This window comes from Ambystoma mexicanum, chromosome 8 (assembly GCF_040938575.1).
Source record: "Ambystoma mexicanum isolate Mex_15411 chromosome 8, UKY_AmexF1_1, whole genome shotgun sequence".
Lineage (NCBI taxonomy): Eukaryota > Metazoa > Chordata > Amphibia > Caudata > Ambystomatidae > Ambystoma > Ambystoma mexicanum.
The window spans coordinates 718,661,713-718,689,492 of NC_090929.1; the positions used below are offsets into that span (position 1 = coordinate 718,661,713).

Below are 27,780 nucleotides of genomic sequence, written 5' to 3' on the forward strand. Positions count from 1 at the left end.
TCCTCGCTCAATTTTGCTAAACCTATATCTTCTAGCGTCTCCAGGTTCTCCTGCTCTGCAGTCTCCCCTGCATCTTCGTAGGGACATCTGTAAAATCTATAGAATCCCTTGTTCACTCCCTCCTGGGTATTCCAGACCTGGCCTTCTTCTCCCACTATCTCCCTGATTGCTGGTTTTGGTGTCTCGTTCTTATATAGCCATGCGAGCAGCCTCCCCGGTTTGTCCCCCACGCATGTTGCCTTTCAATGTATTTTTTATAGTTCAGATTACAAAGCCTCTCCCAAAGCCCCTCACACGCCTGTTGTAGTTGGCACACCTGCTCAGCGTCCTCCTGTGAGGTGCTCCTTCTCTTCATGATCCCTTCTAGCTGCTTTTCTGTCTCCTGTAGCTCTCGCTCTATGCCCCCCTGGGGCCCTCTAGATTTAGATATGGCTGCCCCCCTGACTACCACCTTAAAGGCCTCCAATAGGGTTCCCTCTGACTCCACGCTCCCTGTATTGTTGTTGAAATACCCGAGTATCTCCTCCCTTAAGTCCACTCGAAATGCATTATCCTTCAGTGCTTCGTTCCTCAGTCTCCATGTTGGGATTCTGGCTCTGGGGGGCTGGTGTAGCCATTCCAGGACCAGAGAGGAGTGGTCCGATAGTATTCGCGCCTTGTATTCTGAGCCCGTCATTTCCCCAACAAGTTCCGGGGTGGCGAACATGTAGTCCAGTCTTGTGTACAGGTTGTGTGGGGCGGCATGGTGTGATTAGTGCCTATCGTTCGGGTGTTGCTTCCTCCATATATCTTCTAGGCCAAAGTCTCTTAGCAGGGCCTGTAACGTTTTCGCTGCAGGGGTGGGTTTGTCTAGTTTAGCATCTGACCTGTCCATTTTGGGGTACAGTATACAATTCATCTCCCCTCCCCATATGACCGTGCCTCCTATGTGGGGGCTGATTTTACCATATAGGGTCTTCAAATAGGCCACTGTGTCTTGGTTGGGGGCATATGTATTTATAATGCACAGTTCTCTGTTCTCTAGCAGCCCCTGCATCACTGCCATCCTCCCATCTGGTTCCACCGTGGCCTGAAGCAGTTGGAAGGGCACGTGTGGTGCCAGCCAGGTGATTACCCCTCTGGCATAGGCTGAATATGTCGCACCTATGGTGGTCCCTCTCTACTTTTTCTTTACCACCTCTAGTTTCTCTCTGGTGAGGTGAGTTTCTTGCAACAGGGCTATGTCTACTTTTTGCCTTCTCAGGTACATCATTACCTTATTCCTCTTCAGGTAGTTGTTGAGGCCTCTGACATTCCAAGTTACTATTCTAAGGTTTCCCATTGTCATCCATATCCTGTCCCTCATTCCTCCCTCCTCGTCCTCCTCTTCCAATTAGCATGGCCTGAGTATAAGCTTGTTCCCTGTTCATTCTCAACATAAACTCACCAACTAACCCCCCACCCCCAGTTCTCCCCAACCAAATTCCCTGCACACAACCCCATTCCCGCTCCACCCCCCCTCACTTCCCCTTCCCAACTGTTGCCCAGCCCCATCCCTGGATCTCAGGCTATCCCGCATTTGGTTCTTTCCTTGGTGTACCGATCTCAAGAACCCAGCAGGAGGTTGCCAGTCTAACGGCAGCCTAACTAAGCCAGTTATGGGGGTGCGAGATCGAGCCCTTCAGGTCTCCTACAATTTGCGTTATTTCGCACTGCCTTAGCACTCGTATGCGTGCCACCCATCGCCTATCTACCACAGCTGGCTTCGCCCTATCTTATATTCCAGTCCCAATGTCTGGTTTAGCGGCACCTCGTTGACTGCCGTCGCTATTTTACTTATCTGCACCATCTTCTTTCTGGTTGTCTCATTCCGACGGGCAGTTCTGGGCATCCAGCCACTCTGTTGTTTCCTCGGGGGTGTCGAAAAACAGGGCTCTATTATTGTGGTACACCTTCAGTTTCGCCGGGTACATCAGCATGTATTGGTAACCCGCCTCTCACAGTCTTTTCTTCAGTGCCCCATAGTTCATTCATCGTCTTTGCACCAAGAGTGTGTAGTCCGGGTACGCTGTGATGTTTGCCGATGCCCTTTGTATCGTGCCTCCTTTCCGGAAATGTTCAAGGATCTTCTCCCTATCTCGATAGTTCAGGATTTTGGCAATTATTGGTCTTGGGGGAGCACCAGGTGGTGGCCTCCTAGTTAAGGCTCTGTGTGCTCTTTCCACTGCAAAGCCTTGGCTGAGCACCCCTCCATCAATTATTTGCAGCAGCATTGTCTCGACATAGTCCGTCAGGTTTGATCCCTCTGCCCCTTCCGGTAATCCCATGATGCAAATGTTATTCCTCTGAGCATGTCCCTCCGCTTGTTCCGCTCTATTCTCCTGGTTGCCCACCCGTTGTCTCAGGATGTGGATCTCCGATGTGTGGGACGCTCATGCCTCTGTGTTTGGGGCCACTTCTTTTTCTATTTCGCCCGTGCGTTCCGCTAGCCTTCTTACATCTTGCCTAAGTAGATTCACTTCCTCATGGACTGCTCCAACTTTGAGTTCCAGTGCTGCTTTCAGTCCCACCATGGCGAACTCCAGCTTGGTTTCCCATGCTAGTTTCAGATCGGCAATCGCTTCCAGGATCTGCTGGTCGTTGCGTGCCGAGGTAGCGACTGTGGAGGAGGTCTTCTCTTTACTTCTAGCCCCTTCCGTCGGCTGAGGGGTCCTGGCAAATTCCTCCAGCGTGGGTTGTTTTGCTTTGGTCTTAGTCTGTTTGTTAGTCATCTTGCTGTTGTCGTGCGGCTGAAGTTAGGCTGTGGAGGGTATGGCTTCAGGTTTTACGAGGCAGTTTTGTAGTCAGCAGAGGTACCAGCAGAGGGCTGCGGTTTGACTCCTGTGTGCTTTTTGTATAAGCTTTTGAGTGGGTTGTGTTCTCCCACGTCCTTGGTTACTGTGGCCACTGCAGCTTTGGTGCATCGGCCCTTTTTGCGCCTTATCGCTATCGCCCCACTTGGGGTTCAGTAATCCCAGTCTGTGTCACACTGGGAGCCGGGGCTTCCCCAGGTAGATTGCTTGCTATGGCCACGTGCGCACGTAAATTGGTGGGGCCGCTGTAATGAGTGGCCGCACCATATGTTCGTGGACTGTGTCACGCCAGGAGCCTGGGGTTCCCCATGCCTTCTGCATGCTGCGGCCATTGCGCTTTTAAGTGAATGGGGCTGCTGTAATGAGCAGCTGCACCGTATGTCCTTGATCTGTGTCATTGTCAAGGATGGCACTCTGTCAAGAGTGGCACAGGGCCCACAGGTAGGGTTTGGGTGGCTGTGCTGATGTAAGGTGACAGATAAGTACACACACAGCAGGAAACTCACCAAGAAAGAAAAGTAGGCAACTGTAGTTGTGAACAGAAAGGGGCAGGTAATACAAAGGTACAAACAAACTGGATTCCCTCTTGGGGTGTATGCAAAAATGGAAAAGTGTTCCACTGACCTTTGGAATCTCTGCACAGATTACTATTACAGGGGCCCACTCTGTCTGCTCATGGCTGGGAACAACAGCTGTGGGTGTCTGTAACACAGGAAAAGCGACAAGGGAGGGGCAGAGGTTGCCTGCCGGAAACCAGCAATCAAGCTCTGTACAAAGGATCAACATAAGACACAAGAGAGACAAGAAAAGAAATAACCAGGGAAAAGGAAGACTAAGAGAAATCTAGCAGAAGGGAATGAAGGAAAGAAAAACAGTACAATAGAAATGGGTAAACTAAAGGGGAGGACAGAGGACTCAAGGAAGAGAAGGACAGGGATCAAGAACAAGGGGTAGCAAACAAGGAAGAGAGCAAGGGAGCAGTAGCCAGGAAATAGGGGGGCTGCAAACAAGGAAGCAGGGCTGCAGTAACGGATGGCACAAGGTGCAGAGAATCTGTAGTGGATTGCAGAATACTGTAGTAGGCTGCAAGGCAGAGCGTCCAGAGGAGCAGGACTGAGAGCTGTAGTAGGCGGCAGACAGAGAGCCCAGAGGAGTAGGGCAGCAAGGAGCGAACCCAAAGGAGCAGGGCGGCGAGGCAGGGAGACCAGAGGGTCAGGGTTGAAAGCAGAAGAGAGTAGCAGGCTGCAAGGCAGGGAGCCCAGAGGACCCGGGCTGTAGGCAGCGGAGGATTGCAGGCTGCAAAGCAGGGAGCCCAGAGGAGCAGGGCAGCGAGGCAGGGTGCCTGGAAGGCTATGGCTGTAGGCAGCGGAGTGTAACAGGCTACAAGGCAGGGAGCCCAGAGGACCAGGGCTGTGAGGCAGAGAGCCCAGAAGGCTAGGGCTGAAGGCAGCGGAGTGGAACAGACTGCAAGGCAGGGAGCCCAGAGGACCAGGGCTGTGAGGCAGGGAGCCCAGAAGGCTAGGGCTGAAGGCAGCAGGGTGTAGCAGGCTGCGAGGCAGGCAGCCGCGAAAGAGCACTGGATCAAAGCAGAAAAATGCAGCAGCAGGAACAGCATACAAATACGAGTCACAAGGCAAAAAGGGGCTGGGAGGACTCTTGGTGCAAGAGACTGAGCTCCTGCAGGCAGCTTCTTAAATACAGCCTTGCCCTGTACTGAGGCAGGCTAATTGGCAGCACCTGGAGCAGCACACCTGAAGATAATCTGCCTCCTCCCTCTCTGGTCCTGAGATGGTGGAAGCAGCACTGATCACTAGGGCTTCTGGGGATTGTGGTTCCAATACAGACAAATGGGAATGGCCAGGAATTGATAGCTGTAGCAAGGTGCATTATGGTACATGTAGTTAGCTGAATAAAATAGTAAAGTACCAATGTCGTACAAATGGAAATTAAGGACCAAAATGTGAATAGGGGTTGTTTAAAGAGTATTATGAAGATAAACGAGTACCATATCATCCATGATGGTTGCCAATGTGTGCGCCAGTGGCACAGGCGTGACAGTCATGCTGGGAGACGGGGCTTCCCCAAGTTGTTTATTGCTTTGGCCAGGTGCGCACGTACATTGGTGGGGCCGCTGTAATGAGCGACCGCACCATACGTGCTTGATCAGTGTCACGCTGGGAGCCGGGGCTTCGCCAGGGCGTTTATTGCTATGGCCAGGTGTGTGCGTAGATTGGCGGGGCCGCTATAATGGGCGGCTGCACCATACGCGTTTAATCCGTGTCACACTGGGAGCCAGGGCTTCCCCAAGTCGTTTATTGCTATAGAAAGGTGTGCACGTACGTTGGTGGGGCCGCTGTAATAAGTGACCGCACCATACGTGCTTGATCAGTGTCACGCTGGGAGCCGAGGCTTCCCCAGTAGTGCTGGCGGCTGCAGTGTCCGCCCGGGCTCTGTGCAACTCCCGCCGCCGAGTATCTCGTCTGCCCTCCGCTCCGGGTAATGTTCTGGTGCGCAGCTCCTGCAAAGACGGGGTGGCACACGCTGCGATCCCTGGCGACCTCCCTCTTCGGGGCCTGCGGTATATGCTCCTCGCTCTCGGTCGGGCCCCCCTCCTCCTGCTGGCGAAGCACTTTTTCTAGTTAGCGCGTCCGTCTCTGTGGTAGGAGGACACAAGCAGCCATGAGTGCTTCCCCCTGTGCTGGCTCCTCTTCGTTTCCCGGCCAGGGTCCACCTTCTTATGGGCTGCGGCGCGGTGCTTTATCTGACACATATACGGCTTCCAGCCTTCTCATGGAGTGTTCCTTTGTTCCCTGACAGCCGCCATTTTCTTTTACTCCCTCGCCAAGTGTTTGGATCTCCTTTGGCACGTAGTTCACTGCCCGTGCTCCAGTTCTTCCCAGGATATCGGCCGCTGTATGCCCGACACCTTCATGTTCCTGTGGGTGTAGTTTCCTTGCCACAAATGCCTCCGGGCATGTACATAATCACGGATTACAATCGGATCGGCAGGAGCTCCATGGGATCTCGACTTGCTACGTGGCCATGTAGCCACGCCCCCCCTGATAAGTGTAAAAACCTTAGTTGAAAATGCAATCTTGTATCCTATGGCATAATTGCCAGTACAAATGTTACTTCATGGATCAATCAACTTGGGCTTTAAAGTATAGACACATTACAAAAGTGAACACCCATGCAATCCATAACGTTTGGAGGACAGAGAAATATTGTTTCTTGGTTGTACTTGAAAGACACATAAGATGATCACTATGATTTCCCTAAATTGCGAGAGCTATATTGAATTGCCAGACTATATTCATTTGGCAGTGATAGATCAAGTTACGACATTATAGGAGACAAACATGAAATGTTAGTGGCTTAAGTTACATCACATGTAGAGTACACTTACTCGTTACTTGAAATGTGAGGGCGAACTGTTGCGCGAAGGTCGTGCGTAAGCACCATCATAATCCTCAACACAGACCTTGTGAGGCAGGCTGCCCTGGAGTCATGCAGCTCGGCAACGCAGTGCGGCCGTGTCTCATCTTCTGATATGTAGGCCAAGCATCCAGAGTTTTCTCTGCAGCAGCAGTTCTCCTCCTCGGTTGGCATGACCTTGCACCGATTGCAGGTACACCAGGTGGAGACGTCTTCCATGCGACTAAGATATGGCTCAGGATCCAGTGCTTCGTCCAACCAACTATGCCCCATCATTTCCGCATCTTTCTCTTTCAACTAATTCTGCCTCGGCATACTCTGGCTCGTACTGGTAGGGCTGTATTGTTGCCATTATACGACAACATTTAAATTGATAGTAATGCTAGTACTAGTATCTGTTTGCACAGGCTACGAGCAACGACGATAGCTGAACAGAGCAGAAACGAGTGACAGGAAATACAGAAAAGACAGTGAAACGATTGAAAAAGCAACTCTGATGTTGTCTGGTGGAAGCCACCTGTTTATACTTATTTAGGAAAGAAACGTCCTGCCATTTCCATGGAGACACGTCATTAGCTGGCGCACAGAGAATGTTGACACAAGGCGTGCATTCCCATTGTGAAATGGGCCGTATGAGTCTAGTGATCTCAGCTTCATGGGCGGGGGATATGATTTAGTGCCATGAGGGCAGTTCAACTTAGGGCGATGCAGCAACAGATAAGATTAGCACAAGATGGCCACACCCCGATGCTTGATTTCGCATGTGTAAAAGTGAGGAAAACTATGGTAGGGTGCATAGGAAATGTTTTACGATCGATCACAGATTGCTTTAAACCACATGCCCGAACGCTCGGGACAATAACATTTTTGAGCGCACTATTCCTTTAAAGATTTAACTTTTCAACCCACCCACCTATCCTTGACACTATCTCAGCAATCTGCTAACTATGCACTCCACAAATGTTCCTAGGCGCCCACTCGGACCTTCACTAATTTCCCAATAACATCTTAATTTGCCTATGCTGTGGTACACTACATGCATGCCAACTATGCTGGCTGCACACAGCACACAAAGATATTTTCATCAGACTTCAAAAAACATACTGCACCTTTAGAACCAACTTAAATACCACACTCCCTGGCTAAGACATCTTAGCACCATGAACACTAGGTTCCCCCTTTGTAACTAATTCCCTTGTGACCTGAAACACCTAGAAACAGACCCACATGCAGAGCTCAGGATTCTACCGGCCTGCATGCATCAACAAAACAGCAAAGCTATCTTGCATTTGTCCTTTCCTCCCTATAAACTAACTCCTGCCCACCAGAGGGACTTGCACTGTGGTGGCTATATATCACAGTAACTAAAATAACATGACATTATTCCCTCCAAAGTATGACTATATTTGAACTAAGAAAGCTACTGGGTTATTGTTTAATTTATCCCTGCCAAATATCTGTAACGGAATCCACACCGCTACAACCATTTAACATGCCACCGCCCCACCCAATGCACATTAGTACCATGAGCATGTGAGGCTCCTATCAGGACACAGATTACGCGGTGGTGGGAAACCTAGAGCCCTCTTGATGTGTTTACCTTCAGCTACTTCAGCATAGAGAATGATGGGTGATTATAGTTCTAATTGATCCGACTGCGGCTGAATTTGCCGCAGCTGGAACGATCGCATGAGAAAGGTGCAAACTGCCAAAGGTTTGCACGTTTCTCATGCGAACACACATACTCCCACACACAACACACCCATAACAAACCACCTACCCACACCCTCAGCACACCCACACCCCCAACATAAACAAACCCCACTTACCTTCTTCTTCACGCTGGGTTCCTGCAGCGCCAGTTCCCTTTCACTTCTGTGATCAGGACTGGCGCTGCAGGGTCCTTTTCTTTTTTTTTTAACGGAAGGCTGTGGGGGTGTCCCCGCAACCCCCGCTCACTATACTTACTATAAAGTATAGTGAGCGGGAGTATAGTGAGCACCCCGCTCACTATACTTACTATAAAGTATAGTGAGCGGGGTGATGCGGGGGACATTTGGTGTTCGAACCTTTGGTGGTAGCATTTTTAGATCTATTGGTACATGCGAACCATTAGATTCGGTCAAAACGACCAATACCGTGATTTTGGGAGCTGTGCGCCAGAGTATATGAATGTCCACGGCTTGCCCGCCACTGCTCGATGCCCTCAAGCACAGACTACCTAGGACCAGACCCTCGCACATAACCCTGTACTTACGAACTGCAAACATCAATACAGCAGCAAAGCTGTAGCGCATTTTTCCTGTCCCCACTAATCTATACATCACCTCTGTCAGATCAGAGTGCCTTGAGACTATCCAACTCGAGGTACACCATGCGCGTACAAAACCCAATAACATAACAAAGCAATTCTAGTATGTTGTGATATATAGAGTTTATTACACTGCCGTTGCATAATGGTTGGATTTACCTTGTGAGTGGTCAACATTCTCCCTGCTGTAATATGCATTATATTCATTCCACTTGTGTGCCATTTATGACAGTGAAGACAATGCCCCCAGTGTGATGATTACGGGAGATTCCCTCTCGTAGCCAGCAGACAGAGGGCAGAGGCGCTTGAGCCAGCGAGACCAGCACAGACCTGCTGAGCACTGCAGAAAAAGTCAACCTTGGGAAGCTCTCGCTCAGCTTGGAGCCTCACCATATTACACTGAATGGGGCGTGTCCATTTGAATTTGATGGACAGCATGCACACTCCTCGGAACCGCCCTTCCTTCCTCGCTGGTTCACTCAAGACTCAGGCTCTACCCCCGCCTCCTGGAGCGCCCTGATTGGTCACCGCCCCACTTGAGCGGCGTGCCCCGGACCACGCCCTCTTTTTAACCCCCTGCGCCGGACTGCCAGGTTTGGCGATCGCTTCCAGTCGAGAGATGGCGGCCGCTGCAGGTAGATCGCGGCTCCTGCTGCTAACCGGCAGGAGCCACGCGCACGGGGGCTGCGGCGGCGGGGGAGCGCTGGTGGCGGCTGGCTTCCCCGGGCTGGGGGCCAGGCAGCGGCAGCACAGGACGGTGAGTGCGGCCGGCCGGCGGGTGGGGTCACACTGCGGGGAGGGGGCAGACGGGCTGACGCTGGCCCCACCCCTGAGTATCCCGAGCTCCAACAGTCACCAGGTGCTTGGGAACCCGAGCGGGCAGTGACAGCCTTAAGGCGTGAATGGGATATACCCAATGCCTCCCACCCGGAAACAGCCCCTCTCCACAAGCATAAGTTTTTATTCTACGCTACAAAATGCCATTTGGGACCAGATTTTTATTTCAGTTAAGCAGAGTGACACAAAACCGTCATTGTGTGTTATAGATAACGTGGGCCTAAGCACAGGCGCAATCACGCGTTGTGGTCCCAGTATCCGGTTTTGTTCTAAATAAAAATGTTTGTGCGACTTGCTCCCGGGAAGCCCCAAGTGGCCCGCCACCAGACTCCAGAAGTGAAGGCTTCTGTCTCCACCCTCTTGCATGGGCAGGGCCGGGGCTCCCAAGAGGAGTGCGGGGAGCACGCTGAAGGCTTCCTGCAGGGGAGGGCCTGTGGGAGTGTGTGTGTGTGTGTGCGCGAGCGTGTGTGTGTAAAGCATGCCCCGCCCGCCAAGTGTCAAAGATAAGTAAATCTCTCCCCCCCCCACCCCCCCGTTCAACAAGACTGACTGCTCCACTAATGAAACCCGAGCCATTAATGAGCGTATGTTCGCTTAAGGGGTGTCTAATCATATGTCTGTAGCTTGCATTATAAACATACACTCGCACACCTGGGAAGTGCACTTTGCTTCACGCCACAGCCACAAGGGTGCTACCCAAAAAGCTGCTTTTACCAACGCGTATAACCCGCCGTGCACGAAAGTGCTCTGACCACCAGCGGTATAAGTGGCCAATATTACCTAATTGTGTATAGCGTAACAGGAGCTTAACCCTTCGCGTGGCAAAAGGCAACACGTAAAGTTTATAGGCCGTATATTAAAATGTGGTTGACGTATGAATGGGTTTTACTCACTGGTGCAAAAGCTGCAGTTCAACAGTAAATGTTTTGTTTGAATGGGCTTGTGGGGGAGCAGTCCCTATAGACCATCGTACCCCCCTCTCTGGTGAAGGCTGCGTTGTGGTTACTGCAGTAGCCTGCGAGCAGGAGCTTCTCACCTCCGACATCCTCCTCCCAAGAGCCCTTGGGAAGGGGCGCTGAGGCTGGGCTCCTCGAATGACAGCCGCTCTCGCCGGGCGCCGCCAGGGTTAATCTTTCTGTGGTGCATTTTTTCTGAAAGGGATTCCACTCCGGGCAGGCGGGGCGCGGAGGAGAGCCGCGCCGCAGATCTCTGTACAGTACAGCGGCGCTGCTCTAGCCCTTAGCAGGGTCCATATGTGCTGCTGGATCGTTCGCTCACCACACTGTGTGCGTGTGATGCTTGGTCTGCGGGAGGCACGGCGCCCTCGGAACGCACTATGTCTGTGTCAAACACGTGCCACCCCCAGCTGAAAGTGAGAAGCAGATGCAAACACAGAGATAGGAACGATGAAGTCGGACTGCTATTTCTGTGTGCTGGGAGGTCTTAGCTGCTCAACAGGAATACATGCAAGCTGATACATATTGTTGATCACAAGCACCGGTTCCCTTCACTTACTGGAAATTGCCCTGGTGTGTACTTTGCATATGATGCGTGAAGAAAAGTCTAGAATGATAAAGGTCTTGTACTTTTTATTTGGTGCAGTATTTTTCATTTTCAGGATTTACCTTAAAGTGTACCCAAAAGTAAAAAATGTTTGGCATTGCACACGTCAACATTCCCATTCATTAAGGTGCCCTAACGATCTCTTGAGTTCCCATCCCTGCTTTTCGTACGATGACGATTCTTCTTCTTTAATAATTATTGATCCAATTCAATGTTGCCCCTCTTTCCTTTTGCGTAACCTTAAAAGTATGGTTACACGTCGTTGTTTCTGCAGCCTTGCTTAGAGGCTATTGTATTGTATGGTTATTTGTAAAACACGGGCTAAGGCCGGAAGACCTCTAGGCATTTGTACAGTGTGGTCCTCTAAACATTTTGGTGACATTCTAGATGTTTTCTGGAGGAGTGAGTGAGACTGTTTGTAGAGTTTTGCTGGAATTGATTCTGAGCATCCAGAAACATAGGCTAAAAATAATGGAATTTTTGATGAGGGTTTAGTAGGATATTCGGCCACTTGGTGAACATAATTATTTAGAATTACCAGGGATATAAACTTTGAATAATAGTTTTTAAGTTCCTCAGGAGGAGGGTGATGAACTTCTGTGGGATCCTCGCCTGGTTGGCTAGTGTTGCCTTAGTGTGGTATCTTGAATGAATGTGTGTACAAGATAGGCCTCTTAGAATGTGCAGTGGAGTGCTGGTGGCCTGGTGGTTCTCAAGTTGACGGTTGGGGACTGGGAGTATTGAAAGGGACCAGGGCAGATGCAGAAGACCTTCTCTCCCACCTATAAACTGTAACCATGAAACTAAGAAGAATAAAGCATCTTGTCTGTTTATAACTCGCCTGGGTCAGCCTGGTTCCTGCTCCTTGTTCTGATCCCGGGTACATCATTATGGCAATGTAAGTTACATTATTTGGCTCTGGAGGATGTTTTTCTTCTTTCGGTGTAGGTGATAAAGAAATATTGAACGAATGGGGTGGGATTGGGAGAGAGTGCAAGAGGAGCACAAAATGAAAGGGCTCATGGTGCAAAGACCCAATGGGAAAACTCTAGCATTTCCTGCAGGGCTGTACGCCCTGCATCTTTAGACGTGTGTGGTTTTCAGTGATCCCGCTCTTGGTAGCGATGTTGTGTTCTGCAGAGCCTGTTTGTTAACTAGATTCTGCATTTTTTTTATTGTATATTATTAAACAAAAACACTTAAATTACACGTAGTTTGGGATCTCTGCAAACAATCCCAATGTTACAAGAACGCAGCAAGTTTCCGCAGTGGCATTTGGATTTTGTAGATGATATAGCAACACTGATGGGATAGTGAAGCCTCCAGCTTGACGCACAACTTTCGGATCTAGTGTCCTCTTTTTAAACAAAGGGCAAAGAGTATCTAACAGTGACAACTGGAATCGGGTGGTAGTGTTTCGATGGTCTTTGCCCATCTCCCCTGCTCTTCTGAAGGGGACCTGAACACCCTGCTCTTACAGAAACCTGATTGCCTGTTGATCTCGGTGGCCCTTCTCTGCCCCATCACTTGCTGCCCTTTTCATATTATATCCTCTTTTTGTACATTGCACAGTTGCTTACTAGGTTTGTGGTACATAAATCGGCATCATACTATTACTGCAACCAATTAATTGCAACCACTGAAAATATCGTCTTTTTATTTTGACCCACTTCACACCCATATATATGTGGGGGGTGGGTATAATATATAATGCATGTGGGGGGTCTCCCCCAGCATATATTTTGGATCGAAATAAAAAAGTGGTAGCAGTGATCCCATAAATTCCAGATGCATGGATACATTGGACCAGTTGCTTAACAAATATTTATTTGTTGATGGCTGATGAAATCAACAAGACCAAGACTAAATTCTTTAATGCTTAATTCTTTACATGCATTTGAATGTCTTGCACAGTACTAAATGTCATCTTCCAGCCATTCCAACACAATCTATTACTTGGTGGAATCAGTGCTCCAGATAAAATTTGGAAGTGGGAGTATTTTAGGTGTCCGGTCAAAGTTACGACTCAAAAGGGTCGAATGGCAAAAGGGTCGAGTCAATTCGACCGAAAACAAAAGGATTGCATTTTTTAAAAAAATGTATCTTTTTTTGGATTTGGTATAGGTAAAAAAAGGTGTTTTTACACCAAAAACGGGGACTTGAGGGGAGACTCCCCCCCCCCCCCCCCCCCAAAAAAATCGACCCTTTTTTTTCAGTCGAATTCTCTCGACCCTTTTGTCATTGGACCCTTTTGAGTCGAAACTTTGACCTATAACCAGTATTTTACTACCTATTTTTTAAAGTTGGGAGTAAAAATGTAAATACAGTTTCTAATGGGAATATTTTATTATAAGCAAGTATTTGTTTTTGTAATTATTCCTTTGCACATAGTTATTCATGCACATTAAAAGATATAGGATTAATAGTTTATTCCTGTGGTACTATGTTCTACTAGTCGAACCATATCCATGGAGCTTTGTGGGTGAAAGCAGGGGTGCAAGGTTCTACGTGTCCGTTTCCTATTTTTTGTTGGGAGTATTTTTACTTGCTATTTACATTTTTTGGGAGTATTTGCCTATTTTTAGGGAGTAAAAGTGGCCCATACAACCCTTATGTTTAGGGCTGAGTGAAATTCTGGCTTCCTATTGAAATTGGCAGCAGCTGTGGTCTGTTTTGCTTCTGGGAATTTCAACTGCAGTTTGAATGATGGCTCTGTGGGCACTTTTCTTTCTCGGTTGAAGGTAGGGTGGAACTTGTTTTCTGTGGGATGAAAGCTATGTTTAACCCCCTCCTCCTGCCCCATTTACAAAGCTAGGAGCACTTAGAGCTTGGACATTTGCCAGTACAAGCAGAAATAGGCAATTTGGGGTTTCCAACCTGATAATTCCTTCCCAAATTCGGGGTGGGGGGGTTGTTGTGTTGTGACAGTGGTCAGTAGTGTAAACGCCTCCTCTTCCAAGTAAGGTAGGTGGCTCTATGGATGCTCTAAAATGGCGGAAGACTTTGATTTTTGGCTTCTTTGATAGCAATGCTAGGTAGGATGCCTGGACTTGTGTATAGTGGTGTGGGAGGATGGATGCCTCGTGAGCTGAGGATGTGCTTTTCTGGGAATTATTTTCATAATCTAACATTTCCCACCCTTCCCGTCTTTGTTGCAATACATTTATCTTGCGAGAAAGGGCTTGCAGGTTGGTCTTCATTTTTGCAGGGCTGTTCTCAGCTAGCCTGAGGAGTGCTGGGTGTGGAGCTCTATGCAACCGTTCAAAATACGTTCTGATGTAGTGATGGTTTTAGGAGGTCATATTGTTGTGTATAAGCAGATATATATTCTAGTGGGTGTTGACTTGCAAGGCCTTAGAGATTTCAGAGGTGGTTGTGCAGATACAAATGGAAATGCAGAGCGTTAGTGGTGATACAGGGCTGTTCAGACAGTTGATAAGGGACCCTAGAGCACATTAATGCAGCCTTGCTTCTGCCTTTGTCTGTTTGCTCACCCAAACGGAAATCCATTATTATAGGCCTCAGCTCCTAGTGATAATGTGCAATCGATCCTCAATACTATGATTCTTTTAGGAGGCCCAATGAATGTCGTTGGGAGATGTGGTCATCCTGATGAGGCAAGGCCTCATTTGCAGACTTCTGTGTATACACAGAGCACCATTAAATGCATAGCCCAAAGTCAGTTGACCTCTGCACCCTACAACTATGCGTTAATTCTGAGCACCCACTGCATCAGGAATTCCTGCCAATCTTGTGGGTAAAACCTGCCTTTCATTCCTTACCTCTAACACGGTCCACATATGATCCCATCATTCATGCGGAAAGGCCAAATGTTGCAGCCACATACTCTGCAAATGCTTTATCTTATGGCGTAATAAGGCATAACAAAACTTACCACCATCATGACATTGCACAACAAAACCGAATACCAAAACACAATGTGGCATACTGCACATGGCATACACCGCATACAGATTAGGATACTGTAACAAACGTCACATAGCTCTGCCTAGTGCACCATGAACTAGCGTGGCAAAACCAAATCTAATGCAACACAACATTGAAAAAATATATTGCAGCAAACCATAGCCTAGCAGAGTATGGCAGCGAGTACCCTAGTACTGCATGCTCACATACCACCATAACATGCTCTACCATTGAAGCTTAATTAAGTTTCATAACCTACCAGCATAGCATACCTCAGCACAACAGTCTAGCATAAAAACAGGTCTCAACACTGAGGAAATGTACGAGTGCACTAACGCCACACTGCACATCTGTTGGAGTATGTGACGGTTCATTTAAATACCTTAGATTTTCTGCTGAACAAACATTGTTTACATTCTTAGATATTATGGATTTTAGTGATTAATACAGTTGGACTTGTATGCTATTGTAAGTGTATGGCACACTCCTATAATCGCCACCCATCCCATCCTCTTGGTAATATTGAATTGGGATGGACAGATAGGAAAGATCATTGCTGAAGGAGCCACCTTTCTTCATTTGCCCATTGAAAGCAGAATTACCCTTGTTTCATTAGGAGACTGACGCAAGCATTTTGCACAGAGTGGCAGCTTCCAACAAGAAAGTCCTAAGTAGGGCAAAAAATAGCCATGTTTCAAAGTTTCCTTTCTTGAAATATGTGAGAATTATGAGATGAACCAAGGTAGCACTCATGTAAGAGGTTATCATTTAAATCTGGCAACAAGATTTACTTGTTGGATACTTGAAGAGGTCAGCTCAGTCTTTTGGACATAGCTGAACGAACATTTTGGACCTGTGGATTTGGCTTGCTATGTTGTTGCTACAGTCTGTTTTCCGGCTTTTTTGAAATAGGCAGGTCTTTAAGCTGAAAGACCAAGACCCCACGTGTCATGTTACAGGGTCCGCTGAGTCTTTTGGAGGCGTTGGGACAGAAGCAGCGATCATGCAACGCCTCTGGAAATCAAGGAAAGTGCTTGTGAAGCACAATTCGTGATCTGAGACCCACAAGTTGACAGTGGAAGTGCCACGCATTAGCAGGGGATAACAACGGGTAGTAGTTGTGTGGAAAGGAACAACGTAGTAGTGTTTCCGGCACGCTGCTTGGGTGGCGGAATACAGTAGCTGAATACAAACCAACGACTAATCCGGTGCCCCGACAGAGTGGACTTTTGTACCACAGTTGAACTCCTTCCCGCCGCATACTTATCTGAATAAAGGGCCACCTATATACCTCTGGGGTGACTGCGGACATTAACGCCTTTGAGCCCCACGTGGGAGCCCTTACTCTAAATATGGACGGCAAAGGAAGAAGTGAGGCGGACTAAACCGGATGCCGGTAACTATTAGTTGAAAATCTATGGTACCTAGTGTAATCAGCAAAGTGGTGTACGTAGCAGTTTGAGAACAGATCTTGATCAATTGGAAAACCAAGTGGTCGGTGAGTAATAAGAATATTCTGCTTATATGAGGCTATACTAACGTTAAATCAATTCAGATTCAATCCTGGCATCTAATTACACTCTGTAAACGGGCATGTCATCAAAAGTGGGGACCCTTAAGCCGACTGAAAAGCTGAAATGTACACCAATCAAAAATAATACTATCTATGATAGTTCGAAGATACTAACCGCCTGAAATCTGGTGCGTGCAGCCCCACTGACGGCTGACATAAGATCATTGTACGCAGTGGTTACTATAAAAGATGAGCATAAAAATATAGACCTAATATTGTCAGTGTGGCTGGAGCCAAAAGACCAACAAGACACGCCTAGGCTAAAAGATCCACAAGCAAGTACATCAAGCAAGATGCTAATTGATTTGGTAACTCCTACTTCTCCTAAAAGCCCTAGTGATCAATTCTTGGATACTATGGAGCTGAATACTAGGCTTGACCAACCAAACAAATGAAGACGAATAGGCAAAAAAAAAAAGCAGAATAATGAAGGCCAAGATGAAAGGGCCAAAGTACAAACACAGAATTGCAAAATACCTTCTGTGATTGTACCGGACGATCCGGTGAAAGCAAAAACACCAAAAGACACGTTTAAAAAAATAAGCAGCGCAAACAAAACAATCTTTGCCCAGCTGGCCAAGCCACATAATACGGCTGTAACAGTGGGAACTAATGTACTCCAATAAAGAAAAAACGTATTCAAACTCATCACAATCACCACTAATGTATGATGGGACAATACATAATTCATCAATGTTATCAATATCTTTTGGTAATCGGACACCAGAGCGGCAAAGAGGAAGCAGGGATATGCAATCTCATATCCAATCTATTTATACCCAACCTAATCCTGTAGAAGTGTTGCTTGTGGCTATAAATTTTGCGATCATGGCACTTACAAAATTATACCAGTCAATTGATAAAGATGAATTATCAAAATCTGCTCAAAGTTATAAAACAACGCACAAAAAGCCACTGAAGAGCTAGTGGAATATAAAGTTGAATTGCAAACCACTGCAAACAGTAAGCAATTGCAGACAAGAAATGTAATAATTAAAGAGACAAAATTACAATTAACTCTTCAAGATGACTCGCCCAAATCAACATCAGAGAGGTCAATAATTGAAATTGATGTTAGGCAAAACAAAGAAGAAGCAGAAAGAAACATGAACTTTGATATATTTAAGAAACCAAAAGATAAAACAAAAAATACTGAGACGAAACAGCAGAAGAAATCAAAGAACATCAAATCTAGCTCAACACAAAATACATCAAGTTGTAGACACTTTAAGAGTCTGACAACTCCGAAGAAACACCAACTGACTCTGTAAGAGCAATAACAAATATATAAAAAGGGCGCAATCAAAAAAATGGACAAAAAGTAAGTTCGAACCAAATAAGATTTTGGAGGAGCCCTTTGATGAGCTCTTAGAGGAGATTGAAATACAAAAAACTGCGGGAAAATAACCGGCTATTAAAAATAAGAACCAGATGAAAGATCGACAGACCGAGAGTAACAACCATGTCGATCCTAACCAACCTTTTCTTACATTGGAGCAAAGAAGAAGAGAAATTGCAAAATCAGTGACCCAATATATGTCTAACACACAATCTCCACAAAGGAGAACTAACAAAGAAGGGTCAAACCTAGAGACTCGGGTGAATGAATTTCATCGAATCGTTCTAAGGCTCACCAAATCAATAACTACCAACTGGAAAGCCCAATGGCAATTCTAACACATCGAATAACAATGGACGATAAAGCAGATTTACAATGCCACAAAATAATTATGCGATGTACACCAGGAGGATTCCCCACATACCATCTAAATAGGACTTCGATATTAAACATCTTCAGGGAAGTACCAGATTTAGATGACCTAATATCTGATATTGATATAGTGGAGTTCGTGAATGACTTTGACCTCACTATGGTAAAACTTTACATCAGATCAGGAATCATCCTTAATATCATCTGGTTAGCCAAAAGAGAATTATATAATCTAGATTTTGAGATCCCTCAGGTAGACCAGAAGCAAAATACACAGCGAAAGCAGAAGCCATAATCATCAGATTGAGATGAACAAAGACTATTCTGAAGGGAAATGGTCACAGAAATATAACACAATGGATAATAACTTAAGAGCAAATACTAGAATAACAACAACAAATACGCGATCGGATCTGCGACAACAGACAATGGACCTAATCAAGCATCAAAGCTGTGTACACAATTGACTGCCAAAGGACGCTTAGCAATCAAAAAACCCAGAAAACCCAAAATTTAATTCAATAAGAAATGAGCTAGAAAAAAGTGATATTTTATTACAACAGGAGACTTGGCTTGTTGAGGTACCAATCTGGAATAATCTTGGGGTGCTGTAACCTATGGCTGGATTAATGGTGGCCGCAAACCTCTCTACAGGATGTAAGGTTGAAAAATGGGAACAACCGAATGAATATATACAACTAGTGAAAATTCAAATTTATGACAGAACTATTGCTGTAATGAACATCTATTGGAACCATCAAACTATACAGGCTGAAATCCTTTTTGAAACTATAGAGAGATTATTGGATATGATTGTACTGGAACCGTTTATTTCAGCAACTATTATCGCTGGTGATTTAAACGAGCATTGCTTGTCCAAATGGCAGAAACTCGACGGTGGATGGAACTGATGAAAAATGTACATCTTACTATGTTGAATGGAGCAATCGAAACAGATGTCCTCCCCGGTTGCCACTTGGAAGAGAGGCAGCCAAAGGGGCATTATAGATTGTATCTAGGTAGATGGGAATCTCTTACCGTTTGCATAATCTTTTCATGTCCTACACCAAGAGACCAGTGACCACAATCGGCTAGTGTTAAAATGGGTCAGGCCATGTCCAAATGCAAATCAGCACTGCTATAAATATAATCAGAAGGTCACTGTTACAGCAGGGCGTTATCGACTGCATTGGTCAGAAACCAGAGCGAAGCTTTACCGTTAGCGCAGGGCATTACCAGGCCCGGTAATGCCTCCACCCCCTCGAGGGTGATATTGTTATTAGTATCTGGCACAATGTACCGGATAATAGTTTTTTTTTTAAGTTGAGAAAGGATGGATCCGTTTCTCAACAAAAAAAAGAGAAAAACCTGCCACTATGGATCCGGAGAAGGGACTCTCTAGTCCCTTCTCCCTTTCCATGATGGTCATTTACGAGGCTACAGGAAGTGCCAGGAACACTGCAGTTCCTGGCGTCGGCGAGGGACCAGGCAGCGTAAGGTAAATGGGGTAGGGATATGAGGGGGACACATTTATGGAAAAGTAGGATTGGGGGTAAGGGGAAGCGGGGTAGCACTTACCTGAGCATCCGACTGGGGAAGATAGTGGCCCCCCGCTATGAGTAGGCTCGGACGGCGGGATGGCCATCTCATAACGCCCACATTTGGAGCCTTCTCGTTGGCTGGGAGGCCGACACTCCCCCACCCCCACTCGCCGGGTAATAACACATTATAACCATAAGAAGTCATAGGCACACATACCGCTTTAATTAAATGGGATTCTAAACTAGTTTTCAAGTTGGTCGGATTGATTTTCTTAGAAAGCAACTTCCACGAGCTGGCAGAGAAGTACCTGATTGCTGGTATGAGCTTTAAGGTATTTTTTATTTTTTTATTTTATAGTGACAAGTGTTTTAACTGATGATTTTCTGTGTTCATCTGTAAGAATGCGTGAAGATGACGACACCGCTATTTTTCTTTTTTTTTTGCTCATGAAGCAACTGCACTGGTTACACTTGTGGAAGGCTGGGGGACAGTCTCAATGATATGCCCTCCATTTCGTCATCTCCAAAGGGGACGGTGTCTTTGGAGTAGGGAGATTTATATGTATAATTCAAATATGTTTAAGTCAATGCAAATGTACTCGAAAATCCTTCTCGGGTGCAGCTGTCTTTTACTGACCCACTTTCCTCATATGCTCTGGCACTTTACATATGTACTAGGGTTTCCAAAATCATTGAATACCTGATTATGGCCACAAGCTTTTTTTTAGCTGTCTTTGAAATATACTTTTTTTTGTTAGTTTTGCAATTTATTTCTATTTTGGGTAGGTTTTGTTTTTTCTGACCATGGCGCTCTGTTGTACCTCTTGGATGTGATTTACACTTTATAATAGCTTTCAAATAAATCTCGTCTGAGGGTGAAATTATTAAATTGGCAGTCTGAAAGCCATGTACATTGTTACTTTTGAAGATTTAGCACTGCTTTTGAATATGCCCCGTATTCTTTTTATTTTATGCAAAAGTATTAATAAGGCCTGAACACTTGGCTATTAAGTGAGCAATTTAAGTGCACCAGTGTACTTAATGTTATATGCTTTTTTTTTTGGTCGTAAGTGAATGAAGCTGGGGGCAAAATGTCAGCTTTCAATGGTAATTGCCATGCTTATTCTTTGAGATGCACTGACAAGCCTACATATTAACTATTTCTTCCTTTCGTTCAGGGTCTCTTGGTTCCGTAGACTGTCTGTCCTCTAGGATTGAAATGGGTTCTTTCATGAAGCCATGTCTAGGGGATGGCTCTACAATCCATGATCGAGCAGGGGTCGAAATAAGGATTTGTTAAGCAGGAACTAAAACGAGGTCCTTGGTATCCAGCATCGCCCAGTAAGCCCCTCTGGAGAATGAGGAGCTAGTACCTAGAAAGTTGAAAATTTGACTTCCACATGAAAATCAAACTAGAAACTTTGTGTCCTTACATTGTGATCCATTATGGCTTAAATGTTCTAGATTTGCCACAATACTCCTTTAAACACATATCCAAACACCCAGAGTTAATGTCACACAGGTATGTTTCTATGGCACCTACTGGTCTGGGGTGTGAAAAGTACCTCCTGCTAGCTCTTGGTGTCAAGCTAACAAGGATCCTCTAGGCTACAAGCAGGAGTTGAATAGCTCCAAGACCCTGGCATTTACAAGCCCAAATGTGTGTATGATCATCCTTGATCTGACACATGGTCTGGCCTTAGGATTGCTGCCTATTGTCGGGAGACCACACTTGGTGCTTATGTGAATGACCATTTAATCTCTGTTTGTAGCTCTGTGTTTGCTGGAGGCGAACATCACTGATAAAAACTTGGAGCAGTTACCATTGTAATTAGTTTTTAATAGCAGCCGGGGGACTATTAACAGCCTCCCCGCCTACATGCAAGAAGAGCTTGGCATTGGAAATCCCCTGCACCAAGAACCTAAGACCCAGCCATAGGACAAAGTTCAACTGTCTAGATTTCACCTTGAATGGACAGGGATTGCAGCATGAACAACGTAACATTATTCACACGCTCTGTGTCTAGGCTGTTGTCAGACAGTTTTGTTAGTGCGTGACATCACAAAACGTGGTTACATCCCAAAGACCTAACGTGGGAAGGGATTGGTGAGGTGAACTACATATATTTTCAATAAGGGATTAGTATGTTCACAGGGCAAACCATATATGGTGGCTCCTCCTGCGACCACCTCCTAAAGTACCAACTGCAAATTTACATGTTAGTGAAAGGTGGTTGGCCAATGCAACATAGTGGGAGCTTATGGTGGACAGTGAATAGGGATTGGACATAAAGGGTCTTCTCAGCCTTGGAGCCTTGACTAGTTAGCAAGCCAAGTGCAACAACTCCAGGTAGTGGGAACAACCCCGAAGGTGCTGCATGTTCCCCAATAGGTTACCTTCTTCGATCTCCTAAACCGTGTGACAGAAGATTCCTGTTTGGACTTGTTACATTTGTATCCCCCTGCCTTTAGTTCAATGGGAACAGCCAGCTCTACCTTGCTCGAATGAATATGCACTGTCTGGAAGATTCAGGTCACGTGTGTAGGGACCATGAAATTGACCTCTCTTGCCTGTAATTATGAGGAATTTCGGCTAGAGGTCCCTGCAGGTGCCCTGTCCTGTCTGCTTATCTGGAAAGTTTCCTTCTCTCTGCGTCCTTGGCTGTGTGCACGGTGGCCATGCTGGAAGCCTGTTCTGCCTTCTGCCTTTTCTTTGTCTCGAGTTGTCAAAGCTGCTCCGAGACAGCCCAGTGTACCTGTGGCATCCGTCGTTATTTGCATGGCTGTCCTGGTTATGTTGAGCGTCAGCAAGCCGTTTTGATGTGTTATGTGTCTTGCGGTTTTCTGCTCGGCGAAAGGTATGCCCGTGTTAGTCCTCTAGCTATGTGAGTCGTAAGCATATACTTTGTGTCTATCAGCAATCAAACTAAATGTCTGCATAACTTGGTGCAGGGATCCTTAAGTGCTTCATGTCTAACGTATCTGTCATGTCAGTTGTGATGCCATCGGCTTGCTCTATCGATTGTAAGCTCATCTCTTCTGTGATGTCATCAGGGTATGGTCTGAATGGCTGTTTGAGTGATTAGTGTTTCCCACACCTGCGATACATGAACGATGAAGGGGAGGACGGGGCCACGAGCGATGTACATCTCTCACTTCTCTGTCGACGGGATGAGTGCAATGGGGGCTATGTTTAGGTTCCCCACTTCAGTCCCCCCCTCTGGTCGACAGGTTGACCACACTCCCCAAACTATTCTCACTAGTCAAGAATGGTTTTGGGATCCACACCTTCGCCACTATTGTCCAGCACACCTCACTTGTTTGTCTAAGCTCCAGGTTATCTAGCAGCAGTCTCCATCGGGTTTGCCCCACACCCATTTTCCCAAATAGTTGTATGGATCTCGGGGAAAGGAGACCATTGTACCTGGCACGAACAGAGGACACTGCTTAAAGTGTGATTGCAATATGTCAAGGGTCTTTGTTTCTCCTTCTGTTTTTGTCTCCACGTCTAATAAGATTTTCATCCCTATTGTCTTCTCAGGAGTCGTCTTGCATTGTGCTATTGCTATTCTGATAACACAAATAAAGGTTGTACTAAAGCTGCTATAGGCACTTCCAGCCCATTAGCCATCCATGATGGAATCCAGGAAAATAGGTATAACAGCCAGTGTCCATCTTCTATCGGGTTTGCCACTTCCTTCATCTTGGTGTGCAGGTCTAACAATTGCATGATCGCCTCAGTAAGTGTTCCATTCTCTCCATCATGGGAAGGCACGTACGTGCAACAGGAAGGCCCGATTTTTGTGCAAATGCCTCCTTCCATAGCTGTGAATAGATCCAGGACAAATCTGTTCTGTAGGGTCATCAACCCAACGGCTCTCGACTCCTCCTTGATAGCATTGAACCCCCTTGACGGTCGAGTTTGTCTGCAACAGTTCCCATCTTGTCATCTGGACCCATTTGGCGTTCGAGCTGGCCTGAATTCCTGGAATCAGTGACGAAGAAAACAATTGAGTTCTGCTGAACAATCTGCGCTCTGCTGGTATTGAATCTAATGCTTTCCCCATCTTGGTCGGGATGTAGTTACTTCTCTTCACTTTTGTCAGTTTTGCAGATCTTTTCATCCTCTGGTGTGCTTCCATTTTAGGGAATCCGTCCATTTGTATGTTCCTCTGAGGCACTACTAATGCTGGTGTGTTTAGTTGTACTAGAAAGCATATCCCTCCCTATTTTGGCGGTAGTTGAATTAATACTTTGGATCTACAGGCTGAGTAATGAATGGCCCATTAGTACTGCAGTATCAACCTTCATGCCTGATATCTTCGATATTTTCTTACATCCTTGGTTTGCTCTAACCTTAACTGGACCATCATTCTGATATGATTGGCATAGGACCTGCTTCATTCTCCACCCAGGTAAGCAGTTTTGCAGTTGCTGCCCATTCCTTGAGGTAATCGTCGTTTTCCTTCTGCATTACTTCAACTGGAACTGTAAGGAGTGCGTGTGCTTTACTCCCTACCATTCCCTCTTTCCATCCTTCTGTGAACAATTTTTAAAATACTAACAGCTGAGGTGTCTCCCAGCATCTTGGCATTCATCCTATCTCCATTTGTCTTGTCTGTGGGCAGTGTAACTCCTTTTGTGTCACCATTCCAGCTTTCTCTTTCTTTGGTCTGTCAGGAATGTACTCTATTGTCTTGTCGATGCTTCCATAGTCTATTGTTTCTTGGGTCTTGTGGTAACTATGTTCATACGGGAACATCTTCTGGTACATTCATCTTGGTGTGGCCCATTTTCCTTGAAAACACCCCCTTGTAGTGCAGAGAGATAGGTGCATAAGGCATTGTTATCTGGCGGTTGGGATTTATGATGCTATGAATGTTCTGGAAGCGCTTATGGCATAGGTGATGAGAGAGCACACGTTGCAGCACTCCTTCGTTCTCTCCCCACCTTGGTCATGTGCTTGTACCACATGTTGTTGGACACGTTGGCTGAATCTGCTAGGTATGTATTTACTTGTTCAAAATCTATATCTGCGCTTTGCCTGAGTCTTTTTTACTTTTCTGGCAGCACTAGTCATCAAACCAGGTTTCCGCAGGAGCAGGGATAGGGGTTGTGTTAGCAGGTGGCAAAGCATATGCATCTGACAACGCAATCTTTCATAGTGCATTTAGGGTAGTGAAGAGGTAGAGGCAGCAGAAGGAAAGAAATATCCGCACAATAAACCTTGCAGCAGATTCTGTGTTTTGTACTGTTGGATTTGTTTTATATTGCCCATAGAGTTCGTGAAACCAGTTGAAGAATTCTTGAATATGCAACATGACTAGTTTAATATGTTAATCGAGCTCTTCTGCGGTAGTACTGAGCAAGTGCAGCGAAAAACAATCGCCTCCAAACAAATCGGATCTTGGCACTATTAAGCAGTGCAATGACGGGTATCAACTCGTGTTAGTGCTGGGTAAGTGAGTGCCACGTAAAGAAGGAAAGCATAAAAGAACACGTTAGGTGGCGTTATTGATCTAAATGTTATGAAAAATTTCGAAAAGTGCGTCTTCAAATGTGTGCAGGTATAGAATCGTTAATCAGCCCAAACTTTCATGATGAATGCCTAGTGTAAAGAAATAAGTGTCTATCCTAGCTTTTCATTCTGCTCTTGCCTAACTCTAGTCTGTGACCTTTTTTGCATACATTGCAGTGTAGCGTCTTCTTGTCTACTAGTTGGGCTGAGGAACGCTCACCCCTGCAGGGTTTGAAGTCTCCAATATATTTCTATGCCTTTTTACCAGCAAGCTTCACAGCCTTGTCCATTGCCTGCTGTACTGAGTTAAGGACCCTCAAAACGGGGCTTATACCAGGAGCGGATGAAGTTCCGTAAGTAGACCTGGCCCCCAGAATAAAGTAGTGGTTGCTTGAGCAGTTCAGAGTCTGTTACTTGGGCATTATTTTCCTCATTGTTCTTTGACCTTCCCTGCCGGGGACGATTGAAGCTGTTGAGAGATATAAAAGAAGCACTAGCCATCATTGAAGCAACATAGTTGCACATTTTGTCACCTAGGACAGTGGATGTGTTCTGGCCACCCAGTCAACGCTCCAGTGGGAGGAGCAAGTGGGAGTAGCATGCGTCCTGTCACCACCTCATGAGGGGTTAAATGGTGGTCGGATCCAGTTTGATTGCTCAATGTGAACAAAGCAAAGGGCAGGCAATGGAGCCACCCGTTCTTTAACGTTGCTTTTATTTTTGCTTTATTCTCTTTGAGCAAGCCATTGAGGCTTTCACAAAGTCTGTTTGCTTGTGGGTGATAAGGCAGGAAAACGTATGCTCAATCCCCAGTGGGATTGTGATGAGCTCAAAGGTTTGGTTTTTAAAGTGAGGTTGCAGGACCTTGCACACCCAACATCATGAGAACAGCTCTCTGACGAGGAATTTCTCCACACTGAGGGTATCGGGGGTGTGCGCATGGACCAGTTTTGATCCAGCAAGAAAAGCATACAACCACTATCATATGATGGTACACTTGGCAAATTTGAGTCATGTCTACATAATCGATGTGGAGATGTTGGCAGGGCCCAATGGGACGCAGTATTGCTCCTCGCTTTACACGCAACGTGTAACACGCATTATACTTTTGGCATACTATACAAGAATCCATAAAAGTGGTGACCGGTTCTGCCTGGTTGGGGTAGAACCAGTCTTCCCCAATCTGTGCAGCAAGGAATGGGCTCCGCCTTGAGTGTTTCTAATACCATGATGAGAGCCACTAGTTCTGCCGCTTGCGGTGAAAAATGTGGAGGCAGCCTTGCGTTTGCTACTACTTCAAATGTTCTGCTTGGTTTTATTTTTTACCACTGATGTCCCAGTATGCTTTTCCCCCGTCTGGTCTATGGTTGAAGATGCATCAATAAAGAGTACCTCTCCCCCTTCAAGTGCGTTTTATCTGCCTGGTTGGGGTAGAACCAGTCTTCCCCAATCTGTGCAGCAAGAACATCTTTACTTAGGTGAGGGGGATAATGCAGCTGCGTGAGCGCAATCTGCAACAATGGTGTAGGTATTACTGACTTTGCTGTGTTCTCCTGTCGCCTTACTGCATCAGTAGTAGATATTGAACATCCTTTCTTCACCCATAACTTTCTCTTCTAGTCGTGCTCGCCCATGAAATTCTATTTGGATGACGGATAGTGAACTATACCCTTCTCATACTATCATGCTGAGCATGCGTTTGGTGTGTAGGTTGGTGTTTTAAATGAATTTATTTCAGCAAAATATGCTGCTTGCTTTGCTTCTGTGTCTGCGGCTTCGTTGCCGCGGGACATCGTGTTCTCCCCCCTCGTATGTGCCTGGCACTTCACGTCCGTTATGGCTGATGGGAGTTGAAGTGCGCCTGAGTCTGGCCAACAGAAGCATGTGCTGCACTGCTGACCTGTTGTGCTGTCAGTATGTCGATAGCACCCCAATACCAACGTGACAGTTCTGAATTTACGGTTGATGTCGCGGAATGAGCTCCGCCTTGAGTGCTTCTAATACCATGATGAGAGCCACTAGTTCTGCCGCTTGCGTTGAAAAATGTGGAGGCAGCCTTGCGTTTGCTACTACTTCAAATGTTCTGCTTGGTTTTATTTTTTACCACTGATGTCCCAGTATGTGTTTCCCCGTCTGGTCTATGGTTGAAAATGCATCAATAAAGAGTACCTCTCCCCCTTCAAGTGCGTTTTCTCCTACCCCAGGAATGTCATCGTAGGATACCGTATACGTAGCACAGTCGTGTACATAGTCTCCCTCCTCTACTAGTTCTGCTATAAATGTTCCTGGGTTTACAACTCTGCATCTTAATACCTTTATTGCCGGATTCAAGATAATCACCTCGTATTCTGACACACTTTGTGATCCGTGTGCTCTTGGGCTTTTCGAGAATGGCGAAAAGGGCTTGCTCCACGTTATAGCGTGGTACTACAGCCCATTGTCACGCTTGCTGACTTCTCAGTTGCAAATGCAGCAATCAACGCTTCATCGCACAGATGGTGTCCTCTCGTTACTGGCTGTAATCGCCCACTGT

The 27,780-nt window shown here is 46.2% G+C and overlaps 1 protein-coding gene across 2 annotated transcripts in view; it reads left to right on the forward strand.

The window, feature by feature from the left end:
- The first annotated feature begins 9,141 nt into the window (after positions 1-9,141).
- The window catches only part of MCU (mitochondrial calcium uniporter), a 1,096,889-nt gene continuing 1,078,250 nt past the window's right edge, over positions 9,142-27,780 (forward strand). For both annotated transcript variants that reach the window (XM_069610523.1, XM_069610524.1), the window contains exon 1: positions 9,142-9,334. In XM_069610523.1, the coding sequence (XP_069466624.1) occupies positions 9,197-9,334 (138 nt within the window). In that variant the 5' untranslated portion in view covers positions 9,142-9,196. The remainder of the gene's footprint in view (positions 9,335-27,780) is intronic.